This window comes from Leucopleurus acutus (genome assembly GCF_964270905.1).
Source record: "Leucopleurus acutus genome assembly, chromosome: 6".
Lineage (NCBI taxonomy): Eukaryota > Metazoa > Chordata > Mammalia > Artiodactyla > Delphinidae > Leucopleurus > Leucopleurus acutus.
In genome coordinates this window covers 7833047-7846573 of record NC_139149.1, presented here as the reverse complement: position 1 = coordinate 7846573, position 13527 = coordinate 7833047, and the positions used below count along the sequence as shown (strand labels likewise).

Sequence of the window (13527 nt, the reverse complement as noted above, 5' to 3'; positions counted from 1 at the left end):
TGATTAGAAAATGCATCATTTTACTTGTTATATACTGGATAGCATACTTAAATATACTGAGAAGCATTTTAAGTCTAAGGGAAAAAAGCTTAGTACCTGTAAGAAGGTATCAAAAAATTTTCCTACTCCATTTCATTGACTCATTTTAAATGAAAATTGGTAAAAATATAGTTAGCTTTTATATATACATGTCTCTGTATATACATAAACACACCAAACAAAAAGTAAAATGTACATACTGATTAATTTCCCTGCCATGTCCTTGTTGGACCTTGATTCCTTGGGGTGTTTATAAAGATACATCACTGCTCGTCCAATCCCACTATGCTTCAGGGTCTCCTGGCTCACACTAGGTAGCTGGGGAACATAAACACAGACATACATATTAATCATTCTGTAGCTGGGAGTCCTGCCAATCTACTCTAGAGGGCCTGCAAGACCTGGTTCATTCACAACAGAACAAATAACAAAAAAGTTATATTTTCAAGGATCTATGGACACTGAACACAAAGACACTTTGTGTTTACATCAGCAGTTGAGAGTTCAGTACTACCACTGAGTTGAAGTAAAACTTAACAGTGTGAGAAAGTGTGAACTAAGCATCCTTAGAGGTTAGCAGCTTAATAAATCAAGGGTCCTCTCAGGCCTCTGAACCAAACAGACCTAAGTCTGAACCCAACCACAGCCATCTGCTAGCTATGTGACCTTGGACAAGTCATTTAACTTCTCTGAGTCTTAATTTCCTCATCTGTAAAATGGAGATAATACACCTACCTTGCAGGTTTGTTGTGAGGAATAAATGAACCTATATATTTAAAAAACACCTGGCACGTAGCAGGTTCCTCGGGAATTCCTTCAGAAGTTAAGTAGCTTGCCCAAGGTGTCTCAGCCACATAAAGGTGGCCCAGATCAAGATTCAAATGCATGCTTATCTGATGCTGAAGCTGGTGCTCTTTCTACTTCAAGTGCCTCCCTACAACATGCCCACTACTAGACTACTCTTCTCAGATAAACCAGAGCTACTCCAAGATCTTTTTTCCTTCAATACCACAGTCACACGAAGTTTTAAAAGGCTTTCCTTTTTTTTCTTGTGGTACACGGGCCTCTCACTGTTGTGGCCTCTCCCGTTGCGGAGCACAGGCTCTGGATGCCCAGGCTCAGTGGCCATGGCTCACGGGCCTAGCCACTCCGTGGCATGTGGGATCTTCCCGGACCGGGGCACAAACCCGTGTCCCCTGCATTGGCAGGCAGACTCTCAACCACTGCGCCACCAGGGAAGCCCAAAGGCCTTCCTTTTATGCTCATTTTATTTGGTATGTTCCTAATAAACACACCTAATAAAACTCCTCTTCGGATAGGCTGTGGCAGAGAGAATATACAAATATATGGCAAAATACAGAGGTTATGATAATACAAACCACAGTAGATAACTAATGAAGAGCAAACAAGTCAGATTATCTGCCTCTGACCTCTTGCAGAATCTTCAACAGCTCTTCTCGAATCTTTAGTGCCGGCAAACTCCTATCTGGTAGAGGGGAGAGCCATTCTTTGATGGCAGACATCACACCACTGTCAATAAACGTTTCTTTAAGGTCCTGCCTGTAATAAGAGGAAGAATTAAAAAAAAAAAAATCAAGTCTATGAATGTTGATTCTATTGTAGCTTCCTTTGGATTTTCTTACAGATTTAGTGATGTTTCCAAAAACTGCTTTTAAAAACTGACTCATATACATTATTTACTGAGCACCTATTCATAGACTTCAACAGCCAATATGAAATTTAGTTCCTATTTTCAAGAAACAAACAGACTTGATAGGTAAAGATGATGTGTTAAAGGAAAAAAACCCCACCAAATTGCAAAAGGTAATGCTGATATGAATGGTACAGGCTGTAAGAATAATGAGCTTTAATTATTACAGCTAAGAAAAAAAAAATGTTTTATCTATGAGAATAGTGATCCTCAAACTGTTTCAAGTAAGACAGAACCCAGAACTGTGCTATTCTTTGCAGGACACCAGGGAGAATACCATTCTCCTAGCAGAAAAAAAATCCCAATGAATACTGATACTATTCAAATTCCATTTTATGTACTAGAATCAATTATGACAACAGGGAACATGACATTATATATATGAAATCTGGCACAGATAATTTTTTCTGTTGGGATAGAGGTAGCAATCTTCTAGTAGAAAGTCCTAGACCATATGGCTGGCTCATTGGTGTACTAATGCACTTCTTTAGCCATCAAAAGAAGGCTACTGCTGAGTTCAAGGAGAAATCAAAGTTGCTCAGGAATGTGAGCAAACCAATGAAAAGAACCTGCAGAAGGACCCGTGACATAATTCATGATATAAAAAGACACATGAGTCTTATTCAATATGTGCTTCAAGTAGTCTCCCAGCATTTTTGCTCTGTTCTCAATCACATTGGGAAAAAAGATGCAATTTTACCAGACTCTAAACAGTCTATAAAGAACAAAATAAGTGGTTTCCAAGTTTTTCTTTCATTAATATCAGTTTGCTATTTGTTCTGTTTGCATCATGCATCAAAGTGTAAGAAAAATTTGCGATGAAGTAATAATCTAGGAAATTCTGTTCATTATTATTTTTCTGTAGGTTGACAGAAGGCAATCATTCTTTAATCTCTCTAGAATACTAGTACATAGCTTGCATATCATTCCATTAAAAGGGAACACTTTTTCGGACTTCCATGGTGGCGCAGTGGTTAAGAATCCGCCTGCCAATGCAGGGGACACGGGTTTGATCCCTGGTCCGGGAAGATCCCACATGCCGTGGAGCAGCTAAGCCCGTGCGCCACAACTACTGAGCCTGGGCTCTAGAGCCCGCGAGCCACAACTACTAAAGCCTGCGCACCTACAGCCCATGCTCCACAACAAGAGAAGTCACGGCAATGAGAAGCAAGCACACCGCAATGAAGAGCAGCCCCTGCTCGCTGCAACTAGAGAAAGCCCGCGTGCAGCAACGAAGACCCAATGTAGTCAATAAATAAATAAGTAAGTAAATAAATAAATAAATGGAAACACTTTTCCAAGAAAACAGAATACTTACTTCTTAAGGTGCATGACCACAGTAGGTAATAATGTTAATTTTTTCAGTGCTGGCTTTTTTTGATTATTCAACTGTCTGTCTTCCTATCCAGGAAGAAAAAGATTGAAAAAAAAAAAAGGAAAAAAGGGCAATTGTTAATAGTGAATTATAACCACTATAATTCTAAACTTTAAATATAATAAAGCAGCAATTTCTCTGAGACACAGTTTTTCCTACAAGAAAGAATAATTACATAAAGAATAGACTTTCTGCAGAGCCAAAACCCACAAAACTATTAGAATAACTAGTTTTAACAACTACAAATCGAGAGGAACAATTTTCATTTAAAATATTGGCATAACTATCAAGTTTTCAGAGTTCATTCAAGGTACAAATTATACATGGAAAAATTTGGTTTATCATCAAGAATAATTTTGCAGCTATGGGGCCTGTAAGAAAGAAAAAGGAATATGTTATTAAAGAAGAGTTTTAGTATTTGCTTGGGTATTTTTTCCCTAGTTTTTTTTTTTTTTTTTTGCCAGGCCACACAGCTTATGGGATCTTAGTTCCCCAACCAGGGATCGAACCCGGGCCCTCGGCAATGAGAGCACAGAGTCCTAACCACTGGGTGACCAGGGAATTCCCCCTACTTTTTTAATTATAGAAAATTTTAAATTCTACAGACATACAAAACAAAATAATACACTCCTGTCATGTACATTTCAACAATTAAACACACATGGCCAGTCTTATTTAGCTATCTCTCTAGCTACTTTTCCCTTCACCCTTGAATAATTTTGCAACAAATCCTAGACACACGTCATTGGATTATAAATACTTCAGCAAGTGTCTCTAAAAGAGCAGGACTCGTTTTTAAACATAATACTTGGGCAATTTTTACAATTTGAGCAGAATTTTTAAATGCAGTGAGTTAAATGCAATCATTTGATCAGAGACAAAAGAATGACACAGGTTTATAACATAATAAATATGAGTTTATAATTTTTTGTATGTGAAGAAACATCACTTTGTGGTAAACTAGCAGAACCTGAGAACAAGATCACTCCCCCATAAAACCAGCAAACCAATTCAGCTAAAAAGGCCCATTTTACTTAATACTTAGTCTTTTCACTTTTTTCCTAAAACACACTACTTAAAAATTAAAATTATTGGGGCTTCCCTGGTGGCGCAGTGGTTGAGAGTCCGCCTGCCGATGCAGGGGACATGGGTTCGTGCTCCGGTCTGGGAAGATCCCACACGCCGCGGAGCGGCTGGGCCCGTGAGCCATGGCTGCTAAGCCTGCGCGTCCGGAGCCTGTGCTCCACGACGGGAGACGCCACAACAGTGAGAGGCCCTCGTACCGCAAAAAATAAAATAAAATAAAATAAAATAATTTCCATGCTTAAAATTTAGAACAGTAAATGCTTATTATAAAAAAAAACAAAAACAAAGTATCTTTAATGTAGTTTAAGCAAGGATTAAGTGTAAAAAAAAAAATGGCCGGAATTCCTTGGTGGTCCAATGGTTAAGATTCTGCACATTCACTGCCAAGGGTCTGGGATCAATCGCTGGTAGGAGAACTAAGATCTCATAAGCTGCATGGCGAAAACAACAAAACAAAACAGGGACTTCCCTGGCAGTCGAGCAGTTAAGACTCCATGCTTCCAATGCAGGGGACGCAGGTACGATCCCTGGTCTGGGAACTAAGATCCCACATGCCTCGCAAACAAACAAAACAAAAAAGGCCACATAATCAATTATGTGGGAGAAAGAAAGATGAAGCTAGAAGTGACCTATCTCACCTCAGCAGCTTCATTCATCTTGACAATCATGGCGCTCACAACGTCGTCGGCATCACTAATAAAAGTACCACCATCACGGTTACGCCTGCGCTTGCCACTCATGCTCTTTTTCCGCTGCAACATCATCTCGAAGTCCGACAGAAAGTCCATGCTAAGCAGTAACCCAAAATTAAGTGAAATATAAATTCCCTTTTAAATATACATTTTCTTTTATGACAGTTAAGAACCACCAACTTTCTTAATTCTAACTCAGTGAAGTGCTACTTTCTTTTAAAGTGCAAGTACTTTTAAAATGGCTTTTAAAAGAACAAGTGATCATAAATTTTATGCTCAACTTCCCAATGGTTACACATTAAATACTAATAGCCCTACACCTTCATACACTATGTTCATGCTTACATGTGTTAGCCTGAAAAAGAACATTTCAAATTTCAAGTTTTGCCTGCCACTCCATGGTTCAGTTTTAGTTGCATTGCCTTTTTGCGGGGGGAAAGAGTGGTTTTCAATTATCTGAATATTTTTGTCTTATACAGAATAAGTAGGGGAAAAAAACCTGCTGTTTTTTAGTGACAAGAAGTATAACTCTCAAAACATAATGTGACTGAGATAAAGATGGAGATCTACAAATCTGCTAAGAGCCTCAAAAAGACTTTGTAGCTTTCATCTGAATCTTTACACTTAACGAGGAGCTAATATGCTCTCTGCCTCTATCATATAAATAAGATGATATGGTTTATAATTTAATTTCCAAAGGTACTGCCAAACTCATTCAGCTTAATTCTTGCATGTCACTAGGAATTAAAGCATCATCATTATAAACAGTAACTAACAATTCATTCTATGTTTGTCACCTTTCATGACACTAGATTCTTCTGAACATAGATTCCAACCATCTCAACAAAACTATGTGAAATACAATCAAGGAATATTTTGTATCTAAAACATCCCCCCTGGGACCCCCAAATCAGCTTTCTCTCTCTCTCTCAAAAAAAGTTTTTATTAGGTTATTTTTCAGAAGAACTTACTTGGTGAGATATAAATTAAAAGCCTGGCAACCATATAGCCCCACAAATTAAGACAGCTGAGCATAGGGCAAATGACAGAAAAATAACAACAGCAAATAATTTTTGGACAGCACTGTATACAGAGAAGTAGATGGGAGAACAAAAATGGAAGATTCTTTCCTACACTTAATCAGGAACCAAAATAAGAAAAACAAAGTTCGTTAGTCTCTACCTTCATTTTTAAAGTTCTCTTTAATAAAGTCCTTTTTTAAAAAATAAAACAAACTTACTGTTTTCCTCTCTTTATGTTATCATCAGAATCTGAATCTTCTGCTTCTTTTACCTGTGTTTCACTTTTTTCTTCTTCCAAATCTTCTTGGTTAAAACCCTAAAGGAAGGGTAAGTTAGCTGGAGTTACCGCAACCTCATTACAGACTCTCTTCTATGTAACTGCTCTTAATTTTTTGCATTTTTAAAGTAATACATTCATAAAGAATAAAAATTAAGAAGATATCAAAAGACATATAGCAAAAAAACCTCCCTCCCACCCTAGCCCTTAGTGTTATTAGTTTTTTTGCCTCCTTCTTCATTTTTAAGGCTTTAGATGATTTCACCAAATAACTGCAACCATAATTTAAACATTTCCCTGATGATATTTAGGTATGTGTATTTGAAATTTTGAGAAACATCTGCAAACTGTCTTCATAGAGGTTACACCAAATTAACTCTCCTTCCAGGAAAGCACAAATTCACCTGTTTCCTCACCTTCCCACTACTACGGCAGGTTATCAAGCATTAATATTTGCAATCTCTGGACTGAAAAAAACAAAAGGCATCTCTGTAGCTTTCTTTGCATCCTCTTATTATGAGTAAAGCTGGGCATTTCTCATGTTTCAAAGCCATCTGTTGCTATTTCTCTGTGAACTCTCAATATCCTATGGCCAGTTTTCCATTGGATCTTTGTCTTATTGGTATGGAAAATCTCTTTAAAAATTAGGGAAATTAGACCTTGCTACATGACGGGAACTGCACAATCCTGACATCTGTACAGTTTGATTTTGTTTATGGTAATGTTTTCTGGGTATAATTTTTAATTTTTTATGTAATTTAAATGGTCAGTCTTTTCTTTATAGCTTCCAACTTTCATGTTATACTTAGAAAGGCCTCCCCAATGGTTCCCCTAGTATGCTGTTTTCTACACTGAACTGAACCCATAATCAAGTTGATGTCCACTCTCCACACTAGAGAAACATATCTTATGCTTGTAAAATGTTGCTTAACTGAGTATAAGCCCCATGAGGGCAATGTCCAAACAATCTCTGGCATACAAGCTCTCGAATATCTGTTGAATGAATTCTTTTCTATTTTCTTTAGGTTTATTTACTATTTTTCTACCATCTTGAATTAGACTCTAAATTCACCTACTTTCATCCTCTCTTGCTTTAGTAATGAAAGTACTGACTTTTTTTTTAACACAAGAACTATTTAACAAGTAAGTTTTAAATTTGGGGGTGGCAAGGGTGCTTTTATGTGCTAATTTTGTTACTAATTTTTAATTTCATTGCATTCAGAAAATGTTGTCTATAGTTTGTACATTTGGCAAAAGCTTGATTTAAATTTTATATGGAAATACAAAGAACCAAGAAAAGCCAAGACAATCTTAGAGAATAACAACCTTAAAGGACATAAATAACCAAATATCAAGGGTTATGCATTAATGGTGCAAGGATAGACCAATGGAACAGAAAAGATACTTCAGAAACAGATTAGAAAATATATACATACTCGATTTATGACAAAGATGGCAGAATAGTAGAAAAGGATAGTCTGATTCAACTAGATACTACAAACGGGGGGCGGAAATCTTGACTATCTCATATATACTGCACACAAAAGCCCATTCCAGGTGGACAATATAACTAAATGAAAAAGATAAAATAATCAAGCTTCGAAAGAATAACTCAGGAGAATATTTTTATAACCTTGGGGATAGGCAAAAATTTCTTACAATTCAAAAAACTTTCAACATAAACGAAAAGACTGGTAAAGTTGATTTACACTAAAATTAAGAAATTTGCTCATCAAAGACTCCATTTAAAAACTGAAAATGCAAGCCACTGAACAGAAGATATTTTTATCTTTTATAATCTCCAAAGGGCTTATATCTGGATTATATAAAAAGAGACATTTCTCTTTTCTATCTTTCCTGGTTTTTTGGTCTTGATTATTCCATTGTTTACATTCCACTTAGATTACAGATCTGTTCATTCTCTTCGCAGTTCTGTCAATTTTTGTTTTGCTTATACATATTTAAAGCCATATTACTAGGTACACGGCTAGGTACAATTTTAAACCCTTTTTTCAATATAAGGGGACCCTCTTTATCTCGAACAATGGTTTTTGCCTTAAAGTCTACGTCGTTGATATTCATATAAGCTACACCAGTTTTCTTTTGGCTAGTGTTCGGAGAGAGTACCTTTTTCCATCCTTTTATTTTCAACTCTATCTTCTGTTTCAGATGAATTTCAAAATTAATATATAGCTGGTTTTTAAAATCCAGTCTTTAATTTGTCCTTTAATTGGAGCACTTAATATATTTCAGTGTGATTTCTGATATTATCAAAGTTTATATCTGCTATCTTACTATGTATTACTTTCTAAACGTCCCCCTGTTCTATATTTCTTTTTCTCTTTTCTTGCTTTCTTTTGGATTGACTAGCTTCTATTATTTCATTCTTCCCTCTCTATTAGGTTGGAAGTTACACATTCCATTAGTCTTTTTAGAGATTACAATGCACATCCTAACTTACCAAAGACTACTAATGTACTTTTACATACATTTGCAAAGACCTGTGAACATTTCAATTCCATGTAAACACCCAATCTGTCACTGCTGTCATGTTTTAATTTCATATGCATTTTAAACCACACCAGACGTGACTCTGTTTTGGATGGTCATTACACATTTAGACCTAGCCACACGCTTTTGTTGCTCTTTTTCCCTTCCTGCATCCTTGACCTTCCACCTGAGATTTTCTTTCTGCCTTTAGTATTTCCTTCAGTTGGCATTTTGGTAAGATGAAATAAGCAGGGAATCTTCATTCCTGAAAAGAATTTTTACTGAATATAAAAGAACTTTTAAGTTTGCAGTTATTGGATTCTATTACTTCTGTTGAGAAGTTAGCTATTAAAATAACAGTTGCCTCTCTGAATGTAATATCTTTTCCCCTTTGGCTGCTTTAAAGACTTTCCTGTTTTCTTTGGTTTCTTGTAATTTTCCTGTGGTGTATTGGGTTGGCCAAAAAGTTCATTCAGGTTTTTCTTTAAGATGTTACAGAAAGGGACTTCCCTGGTGGTCCACTGGTTATGACTCCACGCTCCCAATGCAGGGGGCCCGGGTTCGATCCCTGGTCAGGCAACTAGATCCCACATGCATGCCGCAACTGAGAGTCCGCGTGCCGCAACTAAATATCCTGCATACCACAACTAAAGATCCCGCGTGCCACCACTAAGACCCGGCCCAGCCAAATAAATTAATTAATTTAAAAAAAAGTTACGGGCTTGTCTGGTGGTGCAGTGGTTGGGAGCCCGCCTGCCGGTGCGGGGGACACGGGTACGGGGCCTGGTCCAGGAAGATCCCATGTGCTGCGGGGCAGCTGGGCCTGGGTACCACAGCTATTAAGTCTGCACTCTGGAGCCCGCGGGCCACAACTGCTGGTCCTGTGTGCCGTAGCTGCTGGGGCCCGCGCGCCTGGAGCCCATGCTCCGCGGCAGGAGATGCCACCACAGTGAGAGGCCCCACGCCTCAGCAAAGAGTGGTCCCCGCTTGCTGCAACGGGGAGAGGGCCCGTGCGCAGCAGTGGGGACCCAGTGCAACCAGAAGTAAATAATGATTAATTTTTTTTAAAAAAGTTACAGAAAAACCCGAACGAACTTTTTGGCCAACCCAATATTTAAGTGTAGATTGCTTTGTTTTTATCCTGCTTGCAATTTGTAGAACTTCTAGACTCTATGGCTTTATGAATCATTTCTTTAAATATTGTTTCTGATATATATACATATACATTTCCTCCCCTCTCCTTCTGGGATTCCAAGTCACTTTGTTAAACCTTCTCATGCATAATTTATGTTTTATTTTTTACATTTTCCACACTAATATCAATGCTTCATTCTACATAGTTCCTTCTATTTATTTAGTTAGTTGTGGCAGGTCTTGGTTGCAGCAGGCGGGCTCCTTAGTTCCTTCTATTTATTTATTTCGTTGCAGCAGGTGGGCTCCTTAGTTGTGGCATGCATACTCTTAGTTGTGGCATGCACATGGGATCTAGTTCCCTGACCAGGGATTGAAACTGGGCCCTCTGCATTGGGAACGCAGAGTCTTAACCACGGTGCCACCAGGGAACTCCCTCTACATAGTTCTTTCTAACTTACCTTCCAGTTCACTCATTTTCTTTTCAAATACGTCTAATCTGTTGTTAAACTCAACCACCAAGTTTTTAATTTCAGTTACTGTATTTTCAAAGTCCCAGAATTTCTACTTGGTTCTTTTTCAGGTATTTTAAAAAAAACTGTTTGCTCTAAGAAACTTTTCAATCCTTTACCTTGCTAAACATATATATATTAAAGGCAATATCTAAAATTCCTATATCTAGAGCCCCTAGGTCTATTTCTGTTATCTGCTGTTACTATTGTTTCTTTTTAAATGTTACAGATAAGTGTGTACTGTGTATTTGAAAAACTACAGAAATAATTGGAGGTCTGTGATGATGTTACTTTTGTCCTGAAAGGATTTCTGTTTGCATATGTCAGGTGGCTGAGAGCCAGCCAATGGTTTAAGAATCACTGCAATCAAACTTCTGAGACTTAGGGAGGGTGACGGAAGAGGGAAGAGATATGGGAACATATGTATATGTATAACTGATTCACTTTGTTATAAAGCAGAAACTAACACACCACTGTAAAGCAATTATACTCCAATAAAGATGTTAAAAAAAAAAACAAAAAAACTTCTGAGACTGAGGTTCTCTATGTTGCTAGATGACTCAAAGATGGCCTAAAATCTGAGCAAAGGCTATTCTAACTTCCAGTTCACCCTTAATCCTAGCAGTCTCAATCCAGAGCATGGGGCTTTCAGGGTCCCCTAACCTCAGCAGGCCCCGACCTTCCAGTTTTCTCTCTTAAGCCTTGAGGCAATCAAAAATAAATTTAGCCTCTCAGCTTGAGCAGATGAACATCCCAGAAAAAGCAGTTCTAAATGCTGAGCTTACCTCTTTAGGTTTCTACCTTTTGCTGGTTTTTGGCTTAGTAATTCTTTGTTACCTCGTTCTTATGATGATGAGCAGATTTTTTAAACATTTTGTCTAGCTTCTGTAGTTGTCCTTAGCAGAAGGGCTGGTCCAAATTACCTCATGGGCCATTGCTATCATCAGATGCTCCGTAACTGCTGTGATTCTTTCTCTTTAGCATCATAAAGCGCGTTTCATTGTCTCTTAATGTGTTCCTTCCTCCCTTTAATTCAATTTTGCCCGTTATTTTCCTTTTATGTCTTTGTAGACCCCTTTATTTCACTTTCCGAATACCTTTGTTCTAGATTTTTCTACTGGATACATCATAGCTATTTATTTCTACTTATTGGAATCTCCTACTAGACACCCACTGCCATAAAAACAAAAAAAGCATAGCATAATCAAAGAGGAAATCTTTCCGTCTAATACTTACTGTAAATTCTTCCTCCTCCTCATCACCAGATTCTCCAAATATGTCTGCAATAAGATTTCTAGAAAATATAAAAAACTTTCATTTGCTTTCTTCTCATTTGCATAGGAATCAAAATATTTTTCTAATAGGGTATAATTTAATAACAGTAAAACATGCAGATCTCAAGTGTCCATCTCAATGGGTTTTGACACATTCACGTAACCCTTACCCTAACAGAACAGTTCCATCTCCCCAGAAAGTTCCCTTGTGGCCCTTTCTAGTCAGTCCCCCCTATCAACATCCCAGAGGCAACCACCACTCTGATTTCCACCACCACAGATTAGTTTTGCCTGTTCTTGAACCTCACATAAGTGGAATCAGATAACATGTCCTCTTTACTTCTTTCACTTAAGATAATATTTTTGAGGTTCATCCATGTTGTAGCATGCAGCAATAGTTCAGGACCTAAAATCCTGAATCCCCCAAGGTCATGAAATTAGGCAGGGTATATTGTATTACACCTCAACACGGAATTTTAATACAAGTTTAAAAACCCTGAAAGACAAACCCCTCTCTACTGCCTTGTATGAACCCTGGGAAGTTCAGGTTACACTGCCACTTACTCTTCTTCATTCCCTGACTCACTATCACTCCCAAACAGGTCCTTCTCTTCATTTTTCTTATCAGACAATTCTCTCCCTGCTTCTTCTTCACTGTCAGATGCTATCGTCTTCTCTCTTTTGCCTGATTTGTCTGACATAACATCACTGTCAGAGTCATCTGCATCAGAGACAACACGACTCTTCTTTGCTGCTGTTGAAAAAAAAATCATCATTAATCTTACTCCATCACAGTCACTGTATTACTAAGTACAACAGGTGCTCTAAAATGTCAATATGTGGCCAAAACCAAAGGCCTCATGATACACAGTTTAGAATAAAAAATAAATAAATAGCTAAAAGATGCAGAGTCATCTTACAATTATCTGCTATATAGGAAAGAGTGGCCAAAAGATGAAGACTGGCATCAATAGCTACCTTTCGTTTGGGGGAACAGAGAAAATAAGAGTAGAATCCCTTCTCTGCTGCCTAATATTAGCAGAACTCTAAAGGCTTGGATATTCTTTTGTGGAATCCCCATGTTCCTCAGTCATCCATCACTGCTCAATCTGGAATTTCTCATCTAAGTAAACTGCACATGTGGTGCTCTTTTCCCTTCTCCTTTAACAACTGTCGGGTTATAAAGAAATGCCTTTTCCCAAAAAGATGTTTCATAAAAAAGTAATCAAGTAGTAAAGATTGGAATATTTTGTGGAGACATGGAGTCTCTAAATAGAGTCCCTCGGAAACTTCCTTGAATTTGGGCATTCAACAATGTTTAACAACTGAAGACAGGTACCCACGAGAGCTCAGTCACTGTCTAGATGGGATGTAGTGCATTAGCTGTCCAAGAGACCACAGTTAACTCTGGATAAGGTTGGGTTTTCATGTAAAAGTATTCTTTTGAAACTTTACCCTTTCCAGTAAAAAAAAAAAGGACTTCCCTGGTGGTCCAGTGGTAAAGAATCCGCCTTACAATGCAGGGGAAGTGGGTTTGATCCCTAGTCAGGAAACTAAGATCCCACACGGGGCAACTAAGCCCTCATGCCACAACTACTGAGCTCGCAAACCTCAACTAGAGCCCGCATGCTGCAAACTACAGAGCCCATGCACTCTGGAGCCCGCGCACCACAACTACAGAGCCCACACACCCTGGAGTCTGTGCGTCACAACTAGGGAGAGAAAATCTGCAAGCCACAACTAGAGAGAAGCCCGTGGACAACGAAGAGCCTGCGAGCTGCACGAAAGATCCCACACGCCGCAACTAAGACCTGATGCAGCCAAAAATAAATAAATAAAAAATCTTTTAAAAAATTTATATTTTCATAGAAATCTTTCATATTGCCATTGCAATGCAGTCTAGTTTATCATTTCGAGG

General features: G+C 38.1%; 1 protein-coding gene across 6 annotated transcripts in view; it reads right to left on the bottom strand.

Annotated features, from left to right (window-relative positions):
- Positions 1–13527, bottom strand: part of IWS1 (interacts with SUPT6H, CTD assembly factor 1) — a 48483-nt gene that overhangs the window by 12356 nt on the left and 22600 nt on the right. For 4 of the 6 annotated variants that reach the window (XM_082841697.1, XM_082841698.1, XM_082841700.1 and 1 more), the window contains exons 4-10: positions 12174–12363; positions 11572–11629; positions 6144–6241; positions 4850–5000; positions 3069–3151; positions 1470–1599; positions 240–357 (exon numbers count right to left, since the gene is read on the bottom strand). In XM_082841697.1, coding sequence (XP_082697823.1) covers positions 240–357; positions 1470–1599; positions 3069–3151; positions 4850–5000; positions 6144–6241; positions 11572–11629; positions 12174–12363 — 828 coding nt within the window. The remainder of the gene's footprint in view (positions 1–239; positions 358–1469; positions 1600–3068; positions 3152–4849; positions 5001–6143; positions 6242–11571; positions 11630–12173; positions 12364–13527) is intronic. The other 2 variants (XM_082841699.1, XM_082841701.1) reach the window with 1 other exon arrangement.